Source organism: Pteropus vampyrus, unplaced genomic scaffold (genome assembly GCF_000151845.1).
Source record: "Pteropus vampyrus isolate Shadow unplaced genomic scaffold, Pvam_2.0 Scaffold458, whole genome shotgun sequence".
Taxonomy (NCBI): Eukaryota; Metazoa; Chordata; class Mammalia; order Chiroptera; family Pteropodidae; genus Pteropus; species Pteropus vampyrus.
Genome location: NW_011889239.1, coordinates 10,619 through 28,092, shown reverse-complemented (window position 1 = coordinate 28,092; position 17,474 = coordinate 10,619). Strand labels below are relative to the sequence as shown.

The 17,474-nt window shown below is 53.0% G+C and overlaps 1 protein-coding gene across 1 annotated transcript in view; it reads right to left on the bottom strand.

Annotated features, from left to right (window-relative positions):
• Window positions 1-17,474, bottom strand: part of LOC105306725 (NT-3 growth factor receptor-like) — a 234,850-nt gene that overhangs the window by 211,268 nt on the left and 6,108 nt on the right. The window contains exons 4-6 of the mRNA XM_023524272.1: window positions 14,526-14,561; window positions 10,933-10,997; window positions 10,068-10,170 (exon numbers count right to left, since the gene is read on the bottom strand). Coding sequence (XP_023380040.1) covers window positions 10,068-10,170; window positions 10,933-10,997; window positions 14,526-14,561 — 204 coding nt within the window. The remainder of the gene's footprint in view (window positions 1-10,067; window positions 10,171-10,932; window positions 10,998-14,525; window positions 14,562-17,474) is intronic.

The following is a 17,474-nucleotide window of genomic DNA, read 5'->3' as shown; positions in this document are numbered from 1 at the left end:
GCACTGGTCAAGGGAGCGGCCCAGACACTGGCATCCTTAACAGGCCCCTGAGGCTGCAAACCGCAGCCGTAATGGGGCCGTGGGTTACTCACAGCCTCTCTGAATGGAGCAAGAGGCATAATTATTCCTCGCCCCACTACGTTAGTCGAGTGATTACTACATGGCCAGGGACTAAACTAATTCTTTATATACATAATTTCACTTAATTCTCATAAATCCTAGCATAGTAAGGATTATCCTTCTCATTTGTAAGCTGAAGAAAGGGAGGCCCAAAATCGTTAATGTGTCACCATAAGTGCCACAGCTTCCAAGCACCGGGGCTGAGATTCGACCCCAGGCCTGTCTGACTCCGGGCTGTAATGAGTAGCAAGGGCATGGCTAGGGAAGAAATCTTAGTGGTGTGGACGCGAGAAGCCGCACGATCTACCTGACTCGGCACGAGGTGGTGGCCAAAGAGAGAGGCACTGAGGGAGACAGAGGACCCCATAAACGCCATGTGATCTTAGGGAAAGGCAGTTCCGTCCTCGGGACCTCCCGTCTGCGGGGCCCCGTGGGGCGGGAGGAGGGACGCGATGCATGGGAAGGGAAGAGCTGTTGGCAGCTGGCGAAAATCACCATTTCTATCTCAGGCAACCAACGAGCACCAAGAGAAACCATCCCAGACCGTGTGCCCCATCACCGCAGTAACAAAACTGGGGGTGCTGCCCATGGGAGGAGCTCCAGGTTCCAGCCCTTTGGTTGCAAAGTCCAAGGCGGCCTTAGGCAGAGTGCTGGCATTAGTAACGCTGGGTGAGTGAGCCCGCCAGTCCACTGAGAAAGGCAAGCACTCATCAAGCACCCTTCCACCGCCCTGCGAGGTGCTAGGGAGGGAAGCTGCGTGACGCCGCAACGACCGGGCGTGCGGGCTCCCCCGCTCGGGCTGGCCAGGGCGGGCCTGCTGGGGCGAGTGAAGCCTGAGCTGAATCCAGAAGAAGAGGACCTGGGAGCTCGTGAAGCTGTGGGGTGGGGACCCTCTGGGCGGTCCAGGCAGAGGCGCTGTGGTCTTAGGGAGCAGAGGCGCTGTGGTCTTAGGGAGCACGGAAGAGAGGTCTCCCGTGGCGGGAACGGAACGCTGTCGCGAGGCGATGCCGGGCATGCGGGAGGGCCAGGCCGGGCTGGGCTTGGGCTGCCCTGTCAGGGGTCCTGGGGCGCTGGCATTTCTCCTAAGGGCAGGGGCATATCTGAAATGCCTGGAGCAGAGAGTGGCACACAAGCCAATTTCCACTGGAGAACTGTGACTCCGACGCTGTGTAGTATAGAAACCACCCCGAAAGGGCCAGGGCCAGAGGCCCGTGGGAGGTCTGGTTAGAAAGCGGAGGTGAGAACCCTGGAGGGAATGGAGGGTGGCCGTGTGCAGAGAGAGACAGGGACAGCTTCCGAAGCTGCTTAGGAGCTGACGTGGACAGGACTGGAGCTGTACCGGGGTGGGCAGAGGTGGAGGGTGGGGACGGGTGAAGGACAGGGAGGTGTCAAGAACGAATGACTCTGAAATCTCTGGCCTAGAGGATCCTCACTGAGAAACAAATGGCAAGCTGGGGGGTCACCCCTGAGCACAACTTGGGGCACACTGGCCCAAATCTATGGAAACTGCTGCTTCTCACCTCTCTCAGCCACCTCTTCGAACCTGAGCCAAGCCCTCCCAAGGCAGGTGGCTACAAATCACGACCTCCCTGGAAATGGAGTTTCTGCCAGGTCGTGCTGTGTTGTTTCTGAGAGCTGTGTACTTAGAGAGACAGAAGAAGCCAGCAGAAGCAGCGAGAGACAGAAGATGAGTGGATTAAAGTGCCAGAACCAGGGCCACAAAAGTCCCCATTAACCTGCAGCCAAGTGTCCACCTGAGGCGGGATAAGCAGGAAATGCAGCTGTTAGCTGGGGGCGTTTGTGAGCAGACAGGAGGCTCTAAGTGATGGAGGGAAGTAAAGAACCAAATGCCAAGGGCTTTCTGCAGCTCCTGGGATGGGACCCTCCATGGCTTCCAGCAGGTCTGGCGTCCCTTCTCCCCTGACTTTAACAAGCGCGAGCATGGCTAGGAGCAGGCAGCGTGGGAGTCAGACAGACCTGGTGACCCTACCAGGGTTCTCGGAATCCCAGTTTGCTCCTCTGTTAAAAAAAAGGGATGGTACGGATCTCAGAGTATGGTCGCTTGTCATAATAATGGTAATAACTATATTACCAGCTACTGTTCGGTTGAGCAGTTCTTAAGCTCTGGGTACTGGATTTTAGAATACGGTTCATGTTTTATGCATATGATCTCAGTTAACCCAATAAGCCGCCAAGACTTCAAGATCTGATGCGACGAACCAGTATCTCAAGGCAAACCGGGCTCTCTCTAAACCAGAAGTACTGGGGTACTGAGGAAGGAGAAAGAGAGGGAGTTGGTAACTCTCTGAGAGGAAGCGCCTCCCCCTTGCCTCTGGAAGCCCTGGGCTTGAAGCAAGTGGCAGACACACCTGGTCACCGGGCCGCAGAGGGATGAAGGGCGCCAGGCCTCCTCCTGCAGCACGCTCTCTCCGCCACGCACAGCACGAAGGGCAGCGATGTGAGGAGGAATTGGGACCAGGGACTTGCAGCAGCCGCCTTGTGTGCCATTGTTTTCGGCGTGTGGTTTCTCTCCACTCATCCGAAATCGTGTTTCCCGATCAACAGTCACGTTGATCTCTCTGCTTTGCTGCCTGCGGTTTCAAGAGCCGCTCTTTGCACTTCCTGAAGCCCCTGCAGAGTTCATGGGAAAATGGGCTACACAGGCTTGGACGCTGCAGCCATGTAGAAGTTTCTCACCAGCCAAAGCCCACAGTCACTCCTCCCGGGAGCAAGTGGAAGCCCCAGGACCCAGAGGAGAAGAAGCAGAGGCGGAAAGAACGTGCCACGACAAGACGGGGGGCGGGGACATTCTGTTGGCGCAGTCTCTGCGGCCTGACTCCGCAGGGGCGAAGGAACCACGTGGGGCACAGGACACTGGGAGCGAGTCAGGCTGGCAGCCCCACCCCTTCGTCTCCCGTCCCGGCGCCACAGTACGTTGGGATGTGTAAGACCGGTGAGGGGCGTGTCACCGAACTTTTGACAAATAGCAAAATACTAAAGTTTGTGAATTTTTTAAGAGTGAAAATTTATATGAATCTGGTGTCTACCTTTTAAAATCTCTTTTGTTAACTCATGCTCTGATATATTTTTCTTAACCGTGAAAACACTGAGAGGGCCAGGACCCATCCAAAAGCCTGGTCACACGCACAGCACCGAGCCAGGCATACGACTGCCATCTGTCACATGTGTAGCAGGAGACAAAAGGCTGAGAACTTCTAAACTGAAGTGTCAAAGGCCGTTAACTCTGTGAGAACCAGCTGCAAGGACATGGATTGATAAGAACTGTGCTCCACTGCCAAAATCAAACCAATCAGAAAAGTGACCGCTTTGGCCACGGAGCCAAGTACACCGGCTACCCTCGGCCCTGCTGAACGGCACGCAGGGGCTGCCAGGACAGCCAGCTAGCAGGTAGCCACAAAGGAAAACACTGTGTAGTTGACAAAATCCTGGGATCTCCCTTCAAATAAGAGTCACCGCCGGAGAAGAGCCGATCCCCTGGATCCCTGAGAGGGAGGAATGGAGCGGACCAGCCCTTCGGTGACAGGGTGGGGCCTCCCAGGCCATTCGCTGTGCACCTGCTCAGCCCCCGCAGAGACAGGGCGGCAGAGGCATGCCAGAAAGACACACGCCGCCCTCGGCTCTCCCCTTGAAGGCCTGGGCACCGCATTCTAGAGCTGTCACCACGGAGGGCGAGGTCTCGTCCACCGCCAGGAACGTGCAGTGAAGTCCAAAGCTCGAAGGCGAGGAAGGCGAGCAGAAGGCTCCTGGCCTCAATCTGTGTCCTGACGGCGGGGTGGCCACACACGTCACCTACTGAACTTGGACGTGAACCAATGCCAGGAGCGTGCCCTGGGTTGGCGAATCTGTCGAGTCCGACAGAGGGGAAGGGGCATCTGCTAGGAGAGCCCAAGGCCCTGAGTACAACACAGGAAATGAGTCCAGAAACGCCTCTCAAAGGGGTGTTCGAAGAACCTCCCACCAGGAGTCCAAGCACAGGGTCACTGCGGGGGCCAGAGGCACCTCCCTCCCTTCATACCTCAATCCAGAGGAAAGAGCAAAAGAGGTCAAGAAAGAAACGAGCACGACAGAAGAACAGGCCTACTTCCGGGAGAGAGGAAACCCAAATCCTTCACCCGATCCTCCTCCTGCCGTGCTCCGCTCTTGGCTTCTGCGCCCTTGTTAAACAGAGGCCAAACCAACGTACTTTTCTGGCAAAGGAAACTGTCTTCTTACTGGCACCAACTCTGTACCCTCATCGAGGGTCCAGGTCCCCTGCCGGTGGTCTTAGAAGTCTCTGTGTACCATCCCCCTTGCACCAACCCCACGCTCTGTGCTCCTGGCCAGACGCCTAGATGTTCCCCTCTCCCAGCTGAGGAAGAAGTGCCGGGCAGAGCATCACTCCGTGGGCATCCCAGACACCTCCCAGCACCCCCTCCACCCGGCTGGAAGGAGCCCTTCTCAGGCCGACATCCCAAGGCCAGGAGAGAGGAGAGAAGTGACTCCTTCCCAAGTCTACGCATTCCCTTTGACCGAGCGGTCCAACCACAGAGACGACAAGACACTCAACTCGGGCAGCAGCCCCCGAGATCCTTAGGCAGGAGCCGCCCCTCCAAATCAAGGCTCTGGCGTGATTCTGCAATCCACGCAGAGGACGGTTACCATCTGTTTACGGAAAAAATCGTTAACAACCCCCAATCGCAATCAAACAGGCAACCACTTTACCGTAAGTACCTACTGACTGGCGCTAATTCACGCTGGACGGGTCCTGGAGGGCCGTCCACGGGCCCGGCAGAGGCACCGGCACGCATCCAGCAATCGGGATGAAACGCAAGCGGTAGCCTGAGGTGCTGCCGGAAGCCCAGGCTGCGGTCCTCGACTCCCTTCCTTCCCAGCTTTCCCGCTTCCGCTGCCTTGCCACGTGGGCTCCCACACTTCCCGAGAGAAAGGAAGGAAGTCCTCTTAGTCCGGGAGACGAGACTCCTCCATCCGTTCCCGCCTTTCCCCAGGCCAGGTGCGTCCCAGCTTGAGGAAAGTGGACTGAAAGCCCCATCCTAGTGCGATAGCATTCAGAGATAATTAAGCAAAGCACCGGAAGAAAGAACTGAGCTGCTTAATTCACAGTCCAGTTTCATTTCCCAGCCCCGCCCAGGGCAAGGTGGGCGGGCATCGCTCTAGCTGGCTGCGTGAGCTGCGCCCGAGCTGCCCGCCTCCACACTTCTCCGGGTCCCAGTTGCCTGCTCTGTACAATGAGGACATCGCCTAATAGGTCCGAGGTCTGTTTCAGCTCTAACATACCAGTATTCTTCCTGTTTCCTCTGTGGGAATAAGAGGAAGCCAAGAAGGACAAAGTAAACTCCCAGAGCATCTCTGATCTAGAAGTATTTAAAGTTACCTACAAGGTAGTCACAAGGTGAGAGTCCAAATAATGTATGCTCTTTCAATGGGCTGCACGAAATTCACACATTTGCTTCTTTTTCCATTAAATAACAACGATACTCATCTTACATGAAAACTATAGGACAGGCTTTATTATTTAAAGACAGACCAGTATCTTTCACCTGGTTATTGTCCTCATGACCACGTGAAATAAGGACGAACGTTCTCGGCGGGGCAGCCAGAGGCCAGCAGCTCCGTCATGAAAAGTGGGTGGGGCTCTAAGTAGGGGATCTAAGCCCAACTCAGCCTAATCAGCCTTGAAAGGAGAGCAGGACACCTCCTTTTCTGAGCCTCCATTTCTTCATCTGTAAACACAGATGTCACAGAGCCCTGCTAGATCATCCTCATGGTCTTCTGATGGCTAATTTAAAAATATTTTGAGAGGAAGAGCTTGGTATAAATTCTGTCACTTCCAAGCCCAGGACGCACTGGCACAATATAATTCGTTGTTAAAATACCGAAATATTTTTATATGTTTCTGTACCTCCCAGTAAATGGCCCCTTTCCCTAAACCTCCTGAATTCCCACCTTCTAAGCACCCCACAATCCGGCAACAGGAGGGCCCATGCCTGGCACTGCGGGGAGCTTCCATGGTCCTGTTCCAGCAGGGGCTGGTGCATGCTCTGAAGGGTCAGTACCTGCCATGCCAGATGCTTTAATCACCACCCCTGCCCCACTAAGGGACTGAGTTACATCAACAGCCCAAAGAAACCCCACTGTCCACTGAGCACCGTTTTAAAACTTTTGTGATTCCAAGAGATTCCATGAGCTTGCATCCTAAGGTGACTCCTCTCCAAGCCAAAATTTTGATCCACGAGATGGCAGCTGATAAAAGTAAAGAGGTGTCTGAGACGGTACACATTCAGTTCATTTCTATGAGATTCGTTAACATATCCACCTCCCATAAGTGAGGCCTCCGGGAGAATGCCTACTCATAGCGACACGGAGAGACCTCTAACGCCTGACAAGTAAATAAAGCTAGTTGTGGAAGGGTGCTGAGACTATAAACCAGTGCGCAAATTAAAACATAAAGTGATGCCCTTTGTAAATGTGCACACATACGGATACAGAAGTATGCATGTGTGTATATGTATATCTCTCTTCACACGCTGTGTGTATATGTGCCCGCTCTTGGGAGTGTTGTAGTTTTTAATCGTGCTGGTTAAAACTGTCGTGGCACAAGTTGCCTTGCCCAAATTAAACTTAATAAGATCTATATGGACGACGGCAAATAAATTCAATTTGTGACCTATAAAAAAACAAACGGAACAAAGTAAAACAAAAACAAAAATGTGCACGTATATGCAAAAGCATATGTGTATACACACGTACACACACATCGAAGTTTAAAAACGAACTGCATACCGGCCTCGGCCACTAGCACGGCCATGGGTTGGGTGGAGGCCGTTGCTAACTTGGCTGTCCGCGGGGTCTGAGTTTGGCGGTGACAGAGACATGGGGGGCGGGCAGGTGTGCAGGAGGCAGCAGGGCAAGAGAGGTGGCGGCACAGGGAGAGAGGCATAGACAAGTGAAGTGACGGGCGCACACTGAACTCAGGCTAACGGCTGCCTGCGGGGACACAGGTGCGCACGGGACCGGGGGTGACGGTTACAGCTGACTGAGTTTTATCAGTAAGGCTTTATCTCCTTATTCTAGAAATAAAACCTTAAATGCAAATATAAAACCAAACGGGAACAGTTACTTGTTCTGAATGGTGGGAATATGGATGTTTCTTTGTATTTTTCTACTTTTTTTTTTTTTTTTATCTCTCAGAAGGAAGTCAAGTTCATCTTAATAAATCCTCCTCACTCACACACTGCTCCGGGTCCTCAGATGTGGATGGAGGGAATTATTTATGAGGTTCCCCATCATCCCCACTCTATTTCCCACTGCCCAGACACCTCAGATTTGCAAATTAGCTCTAACTAGGCCATTATTGATTTACTAGCTGTGCTTTTTTTTAGGATTAAAAAGAAAGTCATTCATTCCTAAGTTCAACAAGCATTTGTCAAACACTGCGAAGTTTCAGGCATCCCGGGCTGAGAGAGGAGTGGCTTCTGCCAAGTCGACCCTGGTCTAGCGGGACAGACAGAGGATGTGCGAGCGAATCAATCACAGTGCACTGGGATTAGTGCCGTTTTACTAAATATTGTGTGGGACAGAAGAGGGCACGGTCGACTGCGGAAGGACAGCCACAGAGCCTGACCGGGCTTTACTCTCTCTGCAACCCAGTGACCCTGTATGTGCCAACCACGCACGGACCACAACACGCACAGCAACCCAGTGAGGTAGGCAGTAAAACGCCCACTTTGAAGCTGTGGAAACAGGCTGCGAGAAGGTAGGGAACTTTGCTGAAAGAGCGATCAAGTGGCGTCACAGATTCTCACCCGGATCTGAAACTTCACAGCGGGCGATGGGTGGGTTTGGAGAAACAGAAAGCTGCCTGAGTCACAATCAGGCGGCTTGCGGCACCTGCGCCTTCACGCTTTTTCCTGCACTGGGGTGCCCCCCGGCAAAAAACGATGACGGGTGTGTGCGGACTGGGTCGTTAGCTTACTCATCCCGAAATGAGACCTAAACTCAATCGGGCTCATAAAGATCAGAAGATACAGGCTTGGTTCTATACACGGTCAGCCTCTAACTCCAGCCGAGCTTCTTCAAGGCGCCTGACTTGAGAAGAGAGGATACTTTGCTTCCTCCTTTGGGGACATGTTCACCTGGGCCAACCAGGGCCAAGGCAGAAGCTCAGCCTGGAAGAGGGGAGCCGAGACGGAGAGGCTGAGGGGACAGTTGAGGAGCAGGCATCGCCTGGGTGCTGCCTAATCCATCCGACATGGGGACACGCTGTTCCAGAAACCAAATGACAATTCACAGGAAAAATCTGCTCTCTCAGTGCTGCCAAGTATGTCACAGGGTCTCAGCTGGTGGCCTCCTCAGGGGGAAGCCAGTGAAGCCCGAATCTCCCCATCGGTCGAGGCCCTGATGTTTTCTCAGGTGGAAGAAGGAAGGCCCAGGAAGGTTCCCTCCTCGGTAGGAAACTTTGCACAAGCAACAGTGCCAGTCCCAAAGCCAGGAGCCCAGGGATTATGCTCAGGTTGAAGGCTCAGAGCTCACTCGGTGGCGGTTCATCTTCTAAACCTGTGAAGCCCTGTTTGGCACAGGGGAGTACCAGCAGATAAAACATCTCCAATCGAAGTGCCTACCGTGGTCTGATCTCGTCTAAGTCATCGGGCGTCAGGCCAGACCTCTACCCCTCTTTCTAATTTGCCTGCACACGTATTTCTCTTGATCGAAATGCCTCACATGATTCAGGAACACCTGGCCTGCCTTGCTGTGACTCGCTCATCTTAATCAGGGGAGGAAAGGGCAGAAGCCAGGCAGCCTGGCCTGTGTCTTCCGTCCTTCTGTTCTACAGATGTCTCTTGCTGTATTTCAGTGTTCTACACTTTCAGAGGAGTCGCAAAATCTTTTGAGAATAAAAGCTATGAACCAGTTCCATCCCAAACTCCCTACTCCGACCCCATGTACCAACACTCAAACACTCGCATGTAAGTCCGGGGGATCACTGTCCCTGTGAATCCCACGCGCACACTGTCCTTCAGTCCCTGAGCCTCAAGGTCAGGACACTCACCACAGATACCGGTCATGTGTACAAGCCCCAGAAACTGATCTTCCTAGATCCCATCATCCCTGACCTGAATCCCAGCTCAGCAACCTGATGGCTTACCAAACCTTTCGTCGTCCCGGCCTATGTGTCTCCCTAACACCAACCAGCTGGAAGTATATCTTGACATTCACGTTCCTGTTTGGGAACTGGTACCCAACCTCCCTTGAGCCACTTGGTCGGATCCATCCTTGGGACCAGGCGGATGATGCTAATTCACCATTCAACCCCTTCCGTGCCACTCGTCTTACCTGAGCCTCGGTGGAGAGCCTCGCCCTACACCCCACCCCGGCCATAAGGGGGCTGAGGACTCTGTTCTTAGAAGCTACCAGCACTTAGCAGTCGTGCGGTGCTTGGCATCCGTTCTGGAAGTCTGCGTGGGGCTACGTGCTGAGATACCACTCACTGCACGGGCAACTTCTCAGTGCCGAGTCCACCCTACGTCTAGCTAGGCTGGTACTTTCTTGCCACAATCCACGATGGCTGCAGCGAGGAATAAACCAAGCTACTCGAATAAAGAGCCCCGTCACCCACCAGTGATGAAGAGAAACTTAAGTCCTCTTCCTTTGCCCTCAAACCCAACCGCCTTCCCAAATTATCCTCCCTGCACCAGCCCAGGTAAGCAGTGTTTTCAGCAGTCACAGCAAAACCAGATGGCTCACAGCTTGGTCTCCACAGATACAAGTTCAATCCATCATTACCAATGACAAAGGTGCGGCAGGAGGAGGGCCACCTCAGCCGAACTCCGGGGGCCCCTCAGAGAGCCAAGGGAGAAGAGAACCGCGTCCTGTGATTAAAAGGAGCCGCGTCCCCCCACGAGAGCCTCGCCAACGAAAATCCCACTCACCTTTCATTCCAAATTTGGACCGTCGACCGTACTTGTTGATCATGATAAAGAGAACCACCAGCAAGACACAGGCAAAAGCAGCGAGCCCGACGGCGATGGATACCTGCAAGGGCCCGAAAGCAGAGTCAGGACAGTCACAGGCCACCCGAGCGCCCTCCGAAGTAACACGCGTGCCAATCGCAGCACCGGCTGCGGCCCTCCCGGAGCTCTGCCACTGAGTGAAGTCTTTAGAAGAGGTGATTTATGAGACCCTAAGAATAGCGAAATAATAAATTGCACAACTTGGTTTGAGAAAGTTCCACTATTCAGTGTTCTAAGCCCCTCTCATCTGGGGGCCAGCCAGAGAAGCAAGAAAAAGCCTAGAGAGGCTTCTGTCTCTTGTTTGGTTGTTGTTTTAATTAGCAAGCAAATTCTGCATATTCATATTGAAATTCTTTACCTAATATTCTTATCCAGGAAATTTTAAGAGATCTGGACTCGAAAAATAGCCCTTTCCTCTCCTCCCCCAAGAAATCCCAGGCTCTGACAGTCTGGTGGGTGAAGCGCTTGAAAATCCCACCCAGGGACATCCTCTGGGCAACTGGGTACAGCCCCTTCAAGTCTGGCCCAGCCAGACTCCTAAGAGAGCTGGGATTTTCAAACTGTTCTCTTCCGAGCCCCAGGGTTTGGAGCAGATCCTCAAAGACTTCCTCAAACAATGAATTACGCTCATCAAACAAGGAAGGTTCCAACGAGGAGGGCATCCATCACCTCACCGCTCCCTCCTGCCATGAGCACCAGGGGTCCAGGTACCGTGATATTTGGGAAAGTGAGATACTCAAGGGAAGTCTGAGGGCGACCTTCTCTTAACCAAGAAGTGACTCACCCCGAAAGTATCTTCCTCCGGTTTGTGGGTCACAGTGATGGGAGGTGTGGGGCTCACTTCGTAGACTGAAAACCAAACAGGAAAGGAGAAGATTAGTTTACTGGCCAGGACAGGCACCGTGCCAGTCCCCCGCAAACTCCCGAAGTCCCTTGAGGGACCTGCTGGAGAGCACCCCCCTGAAGCCAGACTCCTCCTGCCTGACCTCCCCAGACTTTGCAGGGGTCCCCAGAGACCAGGTCCCCTGTCTGGCCACTTGGCTGGTGCTGACAGCTTATGGGCAAGCTCCATGAGAAACAAAGGACCTTCGCTCCCACGGCCCTGCCCCCATTCCAAAGTAAATAATGTCACCTGAGCGATGTGGGCCATGCGCTACTACATTTCAAAAAATAAAAATGGTTTGGGATCCGAGCCAGGGTCTGGATTCGGCACGTTCTGTCAGTGATGGCAGCTGCTGCTGACAGCCAGCTATTCTCTGCTGCCCCAGGCTCGCTCGCTCCTCACCCTCCATCTTTCCCCGCTTCCGTCCTCAGCAGGAACCAGGAGGCCAGTGGCGCCACCAACAGCCCACTATCTGTCCCCCTAACGCAGACTTCAGAACACAATGGCAGCTCAGGGTAAGCAGCAAGTGCGCCGACCAGGAAACACCAGCTTCTCCCAGCATTCCTGGATGGGAGGCCAGGGAGCAGTCTGTCCTCCACCTAGAATCGCCTCCTTGGCAAGAGACGGTCCCAATTCGGAATTCTCTGGAGGGATGTTCTGTGAGATGGCAGGTCCTCTAGGACCGAGGACAAATAAAGAATCACGGATGATGTTCGCATCAGTGCCAAACAGCTTGGGGCGTCCTAAACAGCACTGTCTCCTACCTCAGGCCACACAGGGCAGACATGGCAAGACTCCTGCTGTCACTCTCCCGGGGGAGAAGAGGAAAAGGAAAGAATACAACTTTCCCAACAGCCCGTGAGCAGCCCGTGAGCAGACCTTTTAGGATCGTCTAGGTCTGGCTCCAAATCACGTATAAACTGAGCCTCCAAAATCCCATGGAGGACACAGCAGCCTATGAGCAGACCTCGTCAATCGCAGCTCTACAGGGTGGGTCTCGGCCATATTCTGGGGCCCCGAGGCAGGTGAGACACACTAAGAGGTTTAGAGGTTCCACTTTCTCTCCGCAAGAACCAAGATGATGAGCGAGGGTCTGTGTCCCAGGCACGTGCAGCCCCGCATCTTTTCCGACACCACCCTTTCCACCCAGGCAGGGGACTGGCAACATGGTCAGACCTCAGAAAACCCCCTGGGGAAACTGAGGCACCAAGCGGCGGCCCGAGAGGTTCGGGCTTAGAGCAGCCCAGGAGGGATTTCTACTCTCCAGTTCCCTTCCACGGTTCACTCAGATGCTCTCGGCTGCCATGGGTCTGGGGACGCTGGTGGACCAGGAGAGAGGACCACCTGGATTTGACAGTTACCAAAAGTATCAGAATAAATCAGCTTCAAAGCAAAAAGTAGAGCAGACTTACTAGAGACAAAGTTATCCGTGCTCTCTGCAAAAAAGATAAAGAGATTATTAACAAATGTGATAAAAAGTAGAACAGATGCACTGTCTTCCTATAGGACGACCTCTCCCACTCACCCTGACCCCATGACACCCCAGCAACTGAGAACGGAAATCCTTGGCCTGTCGCCCTCCCCCACACCCCGCTACCACTTCTGGAGCTGGTCTTCCGAGTGCAGAAGGAATAAGAGATAAAGTTCTCAGTTTCGAAGGAGGTGGCCCAGCCCACCTGGGGTCTAGAAACCCAACGATCGGGAATTACATCTAAGGCACGATGTCGCTGTCCTCCCTCTGTCGGGTACCCACGGTGAGTGCTAGGGACGTCGGTGGTACATTAGAGCCAAGAAGGAACACTACGGGGTGAGCTTCCCTGGACCCTTCTGGAAAATGCCAGCTATGACCTCAAGATCAAGTTCTTCAAATCAGCTCAGAGTTTAGTCCGGTAGGTCACTGAGATGGGCTTGAGAATCCTTCCAGAACCTGCCCAGGCCCAGACGCAGCTGCGTTACCGGCTCTTTGGCCTCTGACAAAGGCTCACTCATAACGAAAGCTCATCCTTGTTCGACTTTATCCGTGAGCCAGGGGCTGTGCTAAATGCTTTCTGTAACGTATCACTCGATGCGTCTAACCATCCTAGGAGGTAGGTGGCATTGTCCTCATTTAACAGATAAAGAAACGGGCTTATAGAGATTTATTAACTCATGAGATCTCAGTCATCTAAGGAGGGGATCGAATCTGAGTCCGGGCTCTTCGCCACTGTGTCAGAGATTCTCAAACTCCAGTGTGCAGCAGAGCCGTCCAGAGGACGATCACGACCATCCCTCCACAAAAGAAATGAGGGCTCCTGGGAGAAGTACATAACTTCAGGGCTGGGGCAGAGAAAGTGCAAGATGTGTCTGGAACATTCTGTGGTACTAGAAAGTAAAAAAAGTACTCAAAAATTAATGGGAGCATGGAGAAAGCACACAGGGGCCCACGTGAAGGGGTTCCAATGGCCAAATCTGGGACAATATGAACAGCAAACTAAATGACAATCAGGGATTGTTATAGGCTGAATTATATCTGCTCGAAATTTATATGTTGAAGTCCTAACCCCGAGTACTTCAGAATATAACTGCATTTGGAGACAGAGTCTTTCTTTGAAGACGTGATTAAGTTAAAATGGGGTCATCAGGGTGGGCACTAATCCAACAGGGCCGGTGTCCTTATAAAAAGCAGAGAGTAGGACACAGACACGCACTAAGGGACGACCACGCGAGGCCATGGGAAGAAGACGGCCGTCGGCCAGCCAAGGAGAGAGCCCTCAGAAGGAACCAACCCTGCCAACGCCTTGATCTTGGACTCCTGACCTCCTGAATTGTGAGAAAATAAACGTCTGTTGTTTAAGCCACCCGGTCTCTGATACTTTCTGATGGCAGCCCTCGCAAACTACTACATGGATTGCAGACCATAGGACACAATAAATACCCATAACTGCGTACCAAGATAAAATAAATAACTGATTAAATAAGCGAGAAGGAAGAAAAAGCTCTCTCTCCCTTACAGTGGAATTCCAATTAAAAAACGTGGAAGAAATGACAGAAATACACCAGTAGTAGCTGTTTCAGGCAAGAATCATCAATGCATGCTAAAACCGATGTGTGAAAAGGTGAGAAAAAACGAACTTTCAAAATACTATCTATATTAATAGTGACTGTTTTCTCTTTGCAATGGAGAATCCTGCCTGATTCCATCCTGGCCAAGAAATAAAGTTAACATCCCCGGGAATAAGACGGACAGACGTCATGCACCGACGTGACGTACGGAAAGGGCCGAGCATCACTTCTGTGATGTTCTTGCCAAAAAATGCGTTACTGACATTTAGTTGTGAGAAAACGTAAAGCAAACCCAAATTGTAGGGCAGTCTAGAAAATAACCAGTGAGTATTCTTCAAAGGCGCACAGATCACGAAAGACAAAGACAGACTGAGGAACTGTCCCAGATCCAAAGAGAATCAAGTGACAGGGCAGCTAGGAGCAGTAAGTAACCCTGACCTGCAGCCTAGGGCGGGAAAGGGGGGCCGCCGGCAAGATTTGAGGAGGGTCTGCAGATTCGCTAGCAGCGCCGAGCCGAGCAGTTGTCCAGGGGCTGAGCGCGACAGTAACGTGTGGGAAGCAAGATGAAGGGCAGAAGAAGTTCTCTGGGCTACTTCGTAATTTTTTTTTTTTTTTTTTTTTTTTCTCTCCTCAGGAAATTGAGGAGATGGCTGAGTCTCAAACTATTGCAAAAAGGAAAGTTAAAAAACTTTTTTCAAAGTTGTTTAAAAAAACACAGATGATCGGTCCTCCCCGCAGAGCTTCTGACTCAGGTCTGGGGAGGGTCCTGAGAATCTGCCGCATCCCTACACGTTTCCGGCTGATGCCACTGGTCCCTTGGGGAGCCACAGCACTGTACTGTGCGTCCTCCGGCCACAGCCTATCGCGCCCTGAGCGCTAAGAATGACTCATTCGTTCATTCGTTCGTCATTCATTCCTTCTTTATGGGTCCCGTGTGTCCCAGGTCCCCGCTAAGCCCTCAGCCATTGTCACCACACCTCCATTAAGTACACACAAGCAACACTCTTCTCTAGCTACCCGGGAAATGATACTTCCTGTGAGGGAGCCCTTCCCAGAAAATCCTGGGTACGGTGAGCACTGTTAAGAGGTTGCTTGTTGTTGTCATTTTGTGTTGTCTTGGGGGACAGCAATAGAGTTTTGTCCCAATCCCTGAGGATGTCCTACATGCCACCACATGCTTCTAAACTGCAGGTGACTGAAGGCCTGATTTGGGGGGAGTGTGGCGGAGGCGGGTCTAGACTTGGCTTCAGAGCCTGAGAAATGAGAGGGGCCAGATCTACTATTATTTTTCCCTGATCTGCATGTTTCTGGGAAGGCTCCTGTGTCTCGGAGAATGCTCTCACGTCACCAGCCTATGAATGCTTCGCTCCTCTGCAGGAGCCTGGACACCTCCCTACATCCGGGGAGCACGTGAGCTGGGGATGAGGAGGTGTCCCGGCTGCACTGGAAGAGGATGGGTCCCAGGAATCACCCTCACCCCCGACCCCCACCAGGAGGCTGGAAGGACGACTTGACCCGTGTGCCAAAGCACCATCTGAATGCAGTGTGGGCTGGGGGGTGAACGCAATGCACATGTCTCTGCCAGTCCCAAAATTGCTCAAGAACGGCCCTGTGGGAAAGCCGGTGGGGTCTGGAGAAGGAGAAGAAAGGGCAGCAGCCTGTGTCCAGAGAGAGAGAGACATACTGAGAGGCCATGAGGAAAGATGCCCGGCTTTGGACGTGAGGAGGGAGGAGTGGGGGCTGCACCAGGCACCGCGAGCCCTGCGGGTCCACCCGGCAGCCCTGTCCACTCAGCCTCGCCCACGAACGGAGAGAAACACGGCCCCTTCCCTCCCCGGCACCAGCAGCCTGGGGCCGCACTCTGCTCTCAACGAGCTTCTTAAGGGAAGCAAACCGGCCGTGCCACAGCTGAGACACTGAGGCAGGGGGTTCTCCCACTGTCTGCACCCAGGCCCCAAGGGAATTCCGGTTTCTGCTGTCATAAAAATCAGGATGAAGAGAGTTCCCGGCCAAGCGCACAATGAGGATTCGAGAGTGATGGCGGTCTCGTATTCCTAAATACGCCGGGTTTTCCCAGATGTTTGCACGCGTGCACGCGCACACACGCGCACGCACGCACACACACACACGCACACACACACACGCACCACCACCACCCCCACCCCACACCCTCAGAACTTCTCTGGAAATGGAGACAGAAACACCGGCATTTGTACTGCAGTTTACAGAAAGCTTTTCTAGAACGTTTTCGTTATGACGTCCGGCCCTGAGGAAGCCCTTACTGACGGATGCCTCTGCGTTTGCAGGTTGCTCCACTAAACATATTCATTCTAATTAAATCTCTCCCACGAGTCTCCAGTCCATGACCAGCCAGGAAAAGGGACCCTTACCTTCAGATCTGTTTTCCTCAAAAAACAGATCCCCTATCAGATGCCTTTGGGTGGTTTTTAAAAATAATAATAAAAACAAACAGTAATTCTGTGCTTACTCTACGTCAGGCACTGTTCTAAACGCTCTACGTGGATTACTCCACGTATGTGAATTAATCTTCACCACAGCCTCTGAGGAAGAAGCAAGGGGCTGAGTAACTATCTTGAGATCACAGAGCTGACGAGCAACTGAGCAAGAATGTGAACACTGGCAATGTGGCTCCATGACCACGAGCCCAGACGAAACCGCCTGAAGACCTAGGACTCGGAAACTCACGGCATCTCTCCCTCCCGAGATGCCCACGGCTGGCGAGCCTTGCCTCTGTCCAGACGCGGTGCTAAGCACTTGGCATACTTCATGTAACCCTCACTTCTGCCTCAATTTAGGCAGAAGCTGTCACCCTTCCCATTTCACAGATGAAGCAACGAAGGCACAGAGCAGTGACTGTCCTTCTCTGCCTGCCCACCACGACCTAAGCCCCATTCAGGAAGTGCGGGCCACCTGCCTGGTGGGGCCACAGATGGCATGTGCACCTCAGTCATGTCTGAGTTCAGACTCTTGCTTTTAATGTCTCTGCTTTGCTGCCTGGAAGCCGGAGAGGGGCACGCATGACAAATAGGATGTCCCTCCACCCCCATGGCACGAGAGGAGAGCAGGATCCACGGCCGCCTTTGAAGCCGGAGCTCAGCAGGTGTGAGGTTTATTGCCTGCTCCCCTAGATCGTTTACTCTCCCGAACATTTAGCCATTTTGTCACTTGACGAGACTGGTCCATCTTTTCCCCGTCATTGCCTTTTTATCATCCACTGATTCCTTTAAGCTCGTAAAACAAGCAAACCTCCGCGCAGGGTGGCCTTGGCCGAGTGTAGACGGGTCTGAGTCAACGACTGCAGCGCGCTCTGTGACTCCGTCCTCCCTCCTCCCGCCGAGGGCCAAGGCAGCAGGTCACGAACCGTGGAGCATCTGAGTCAC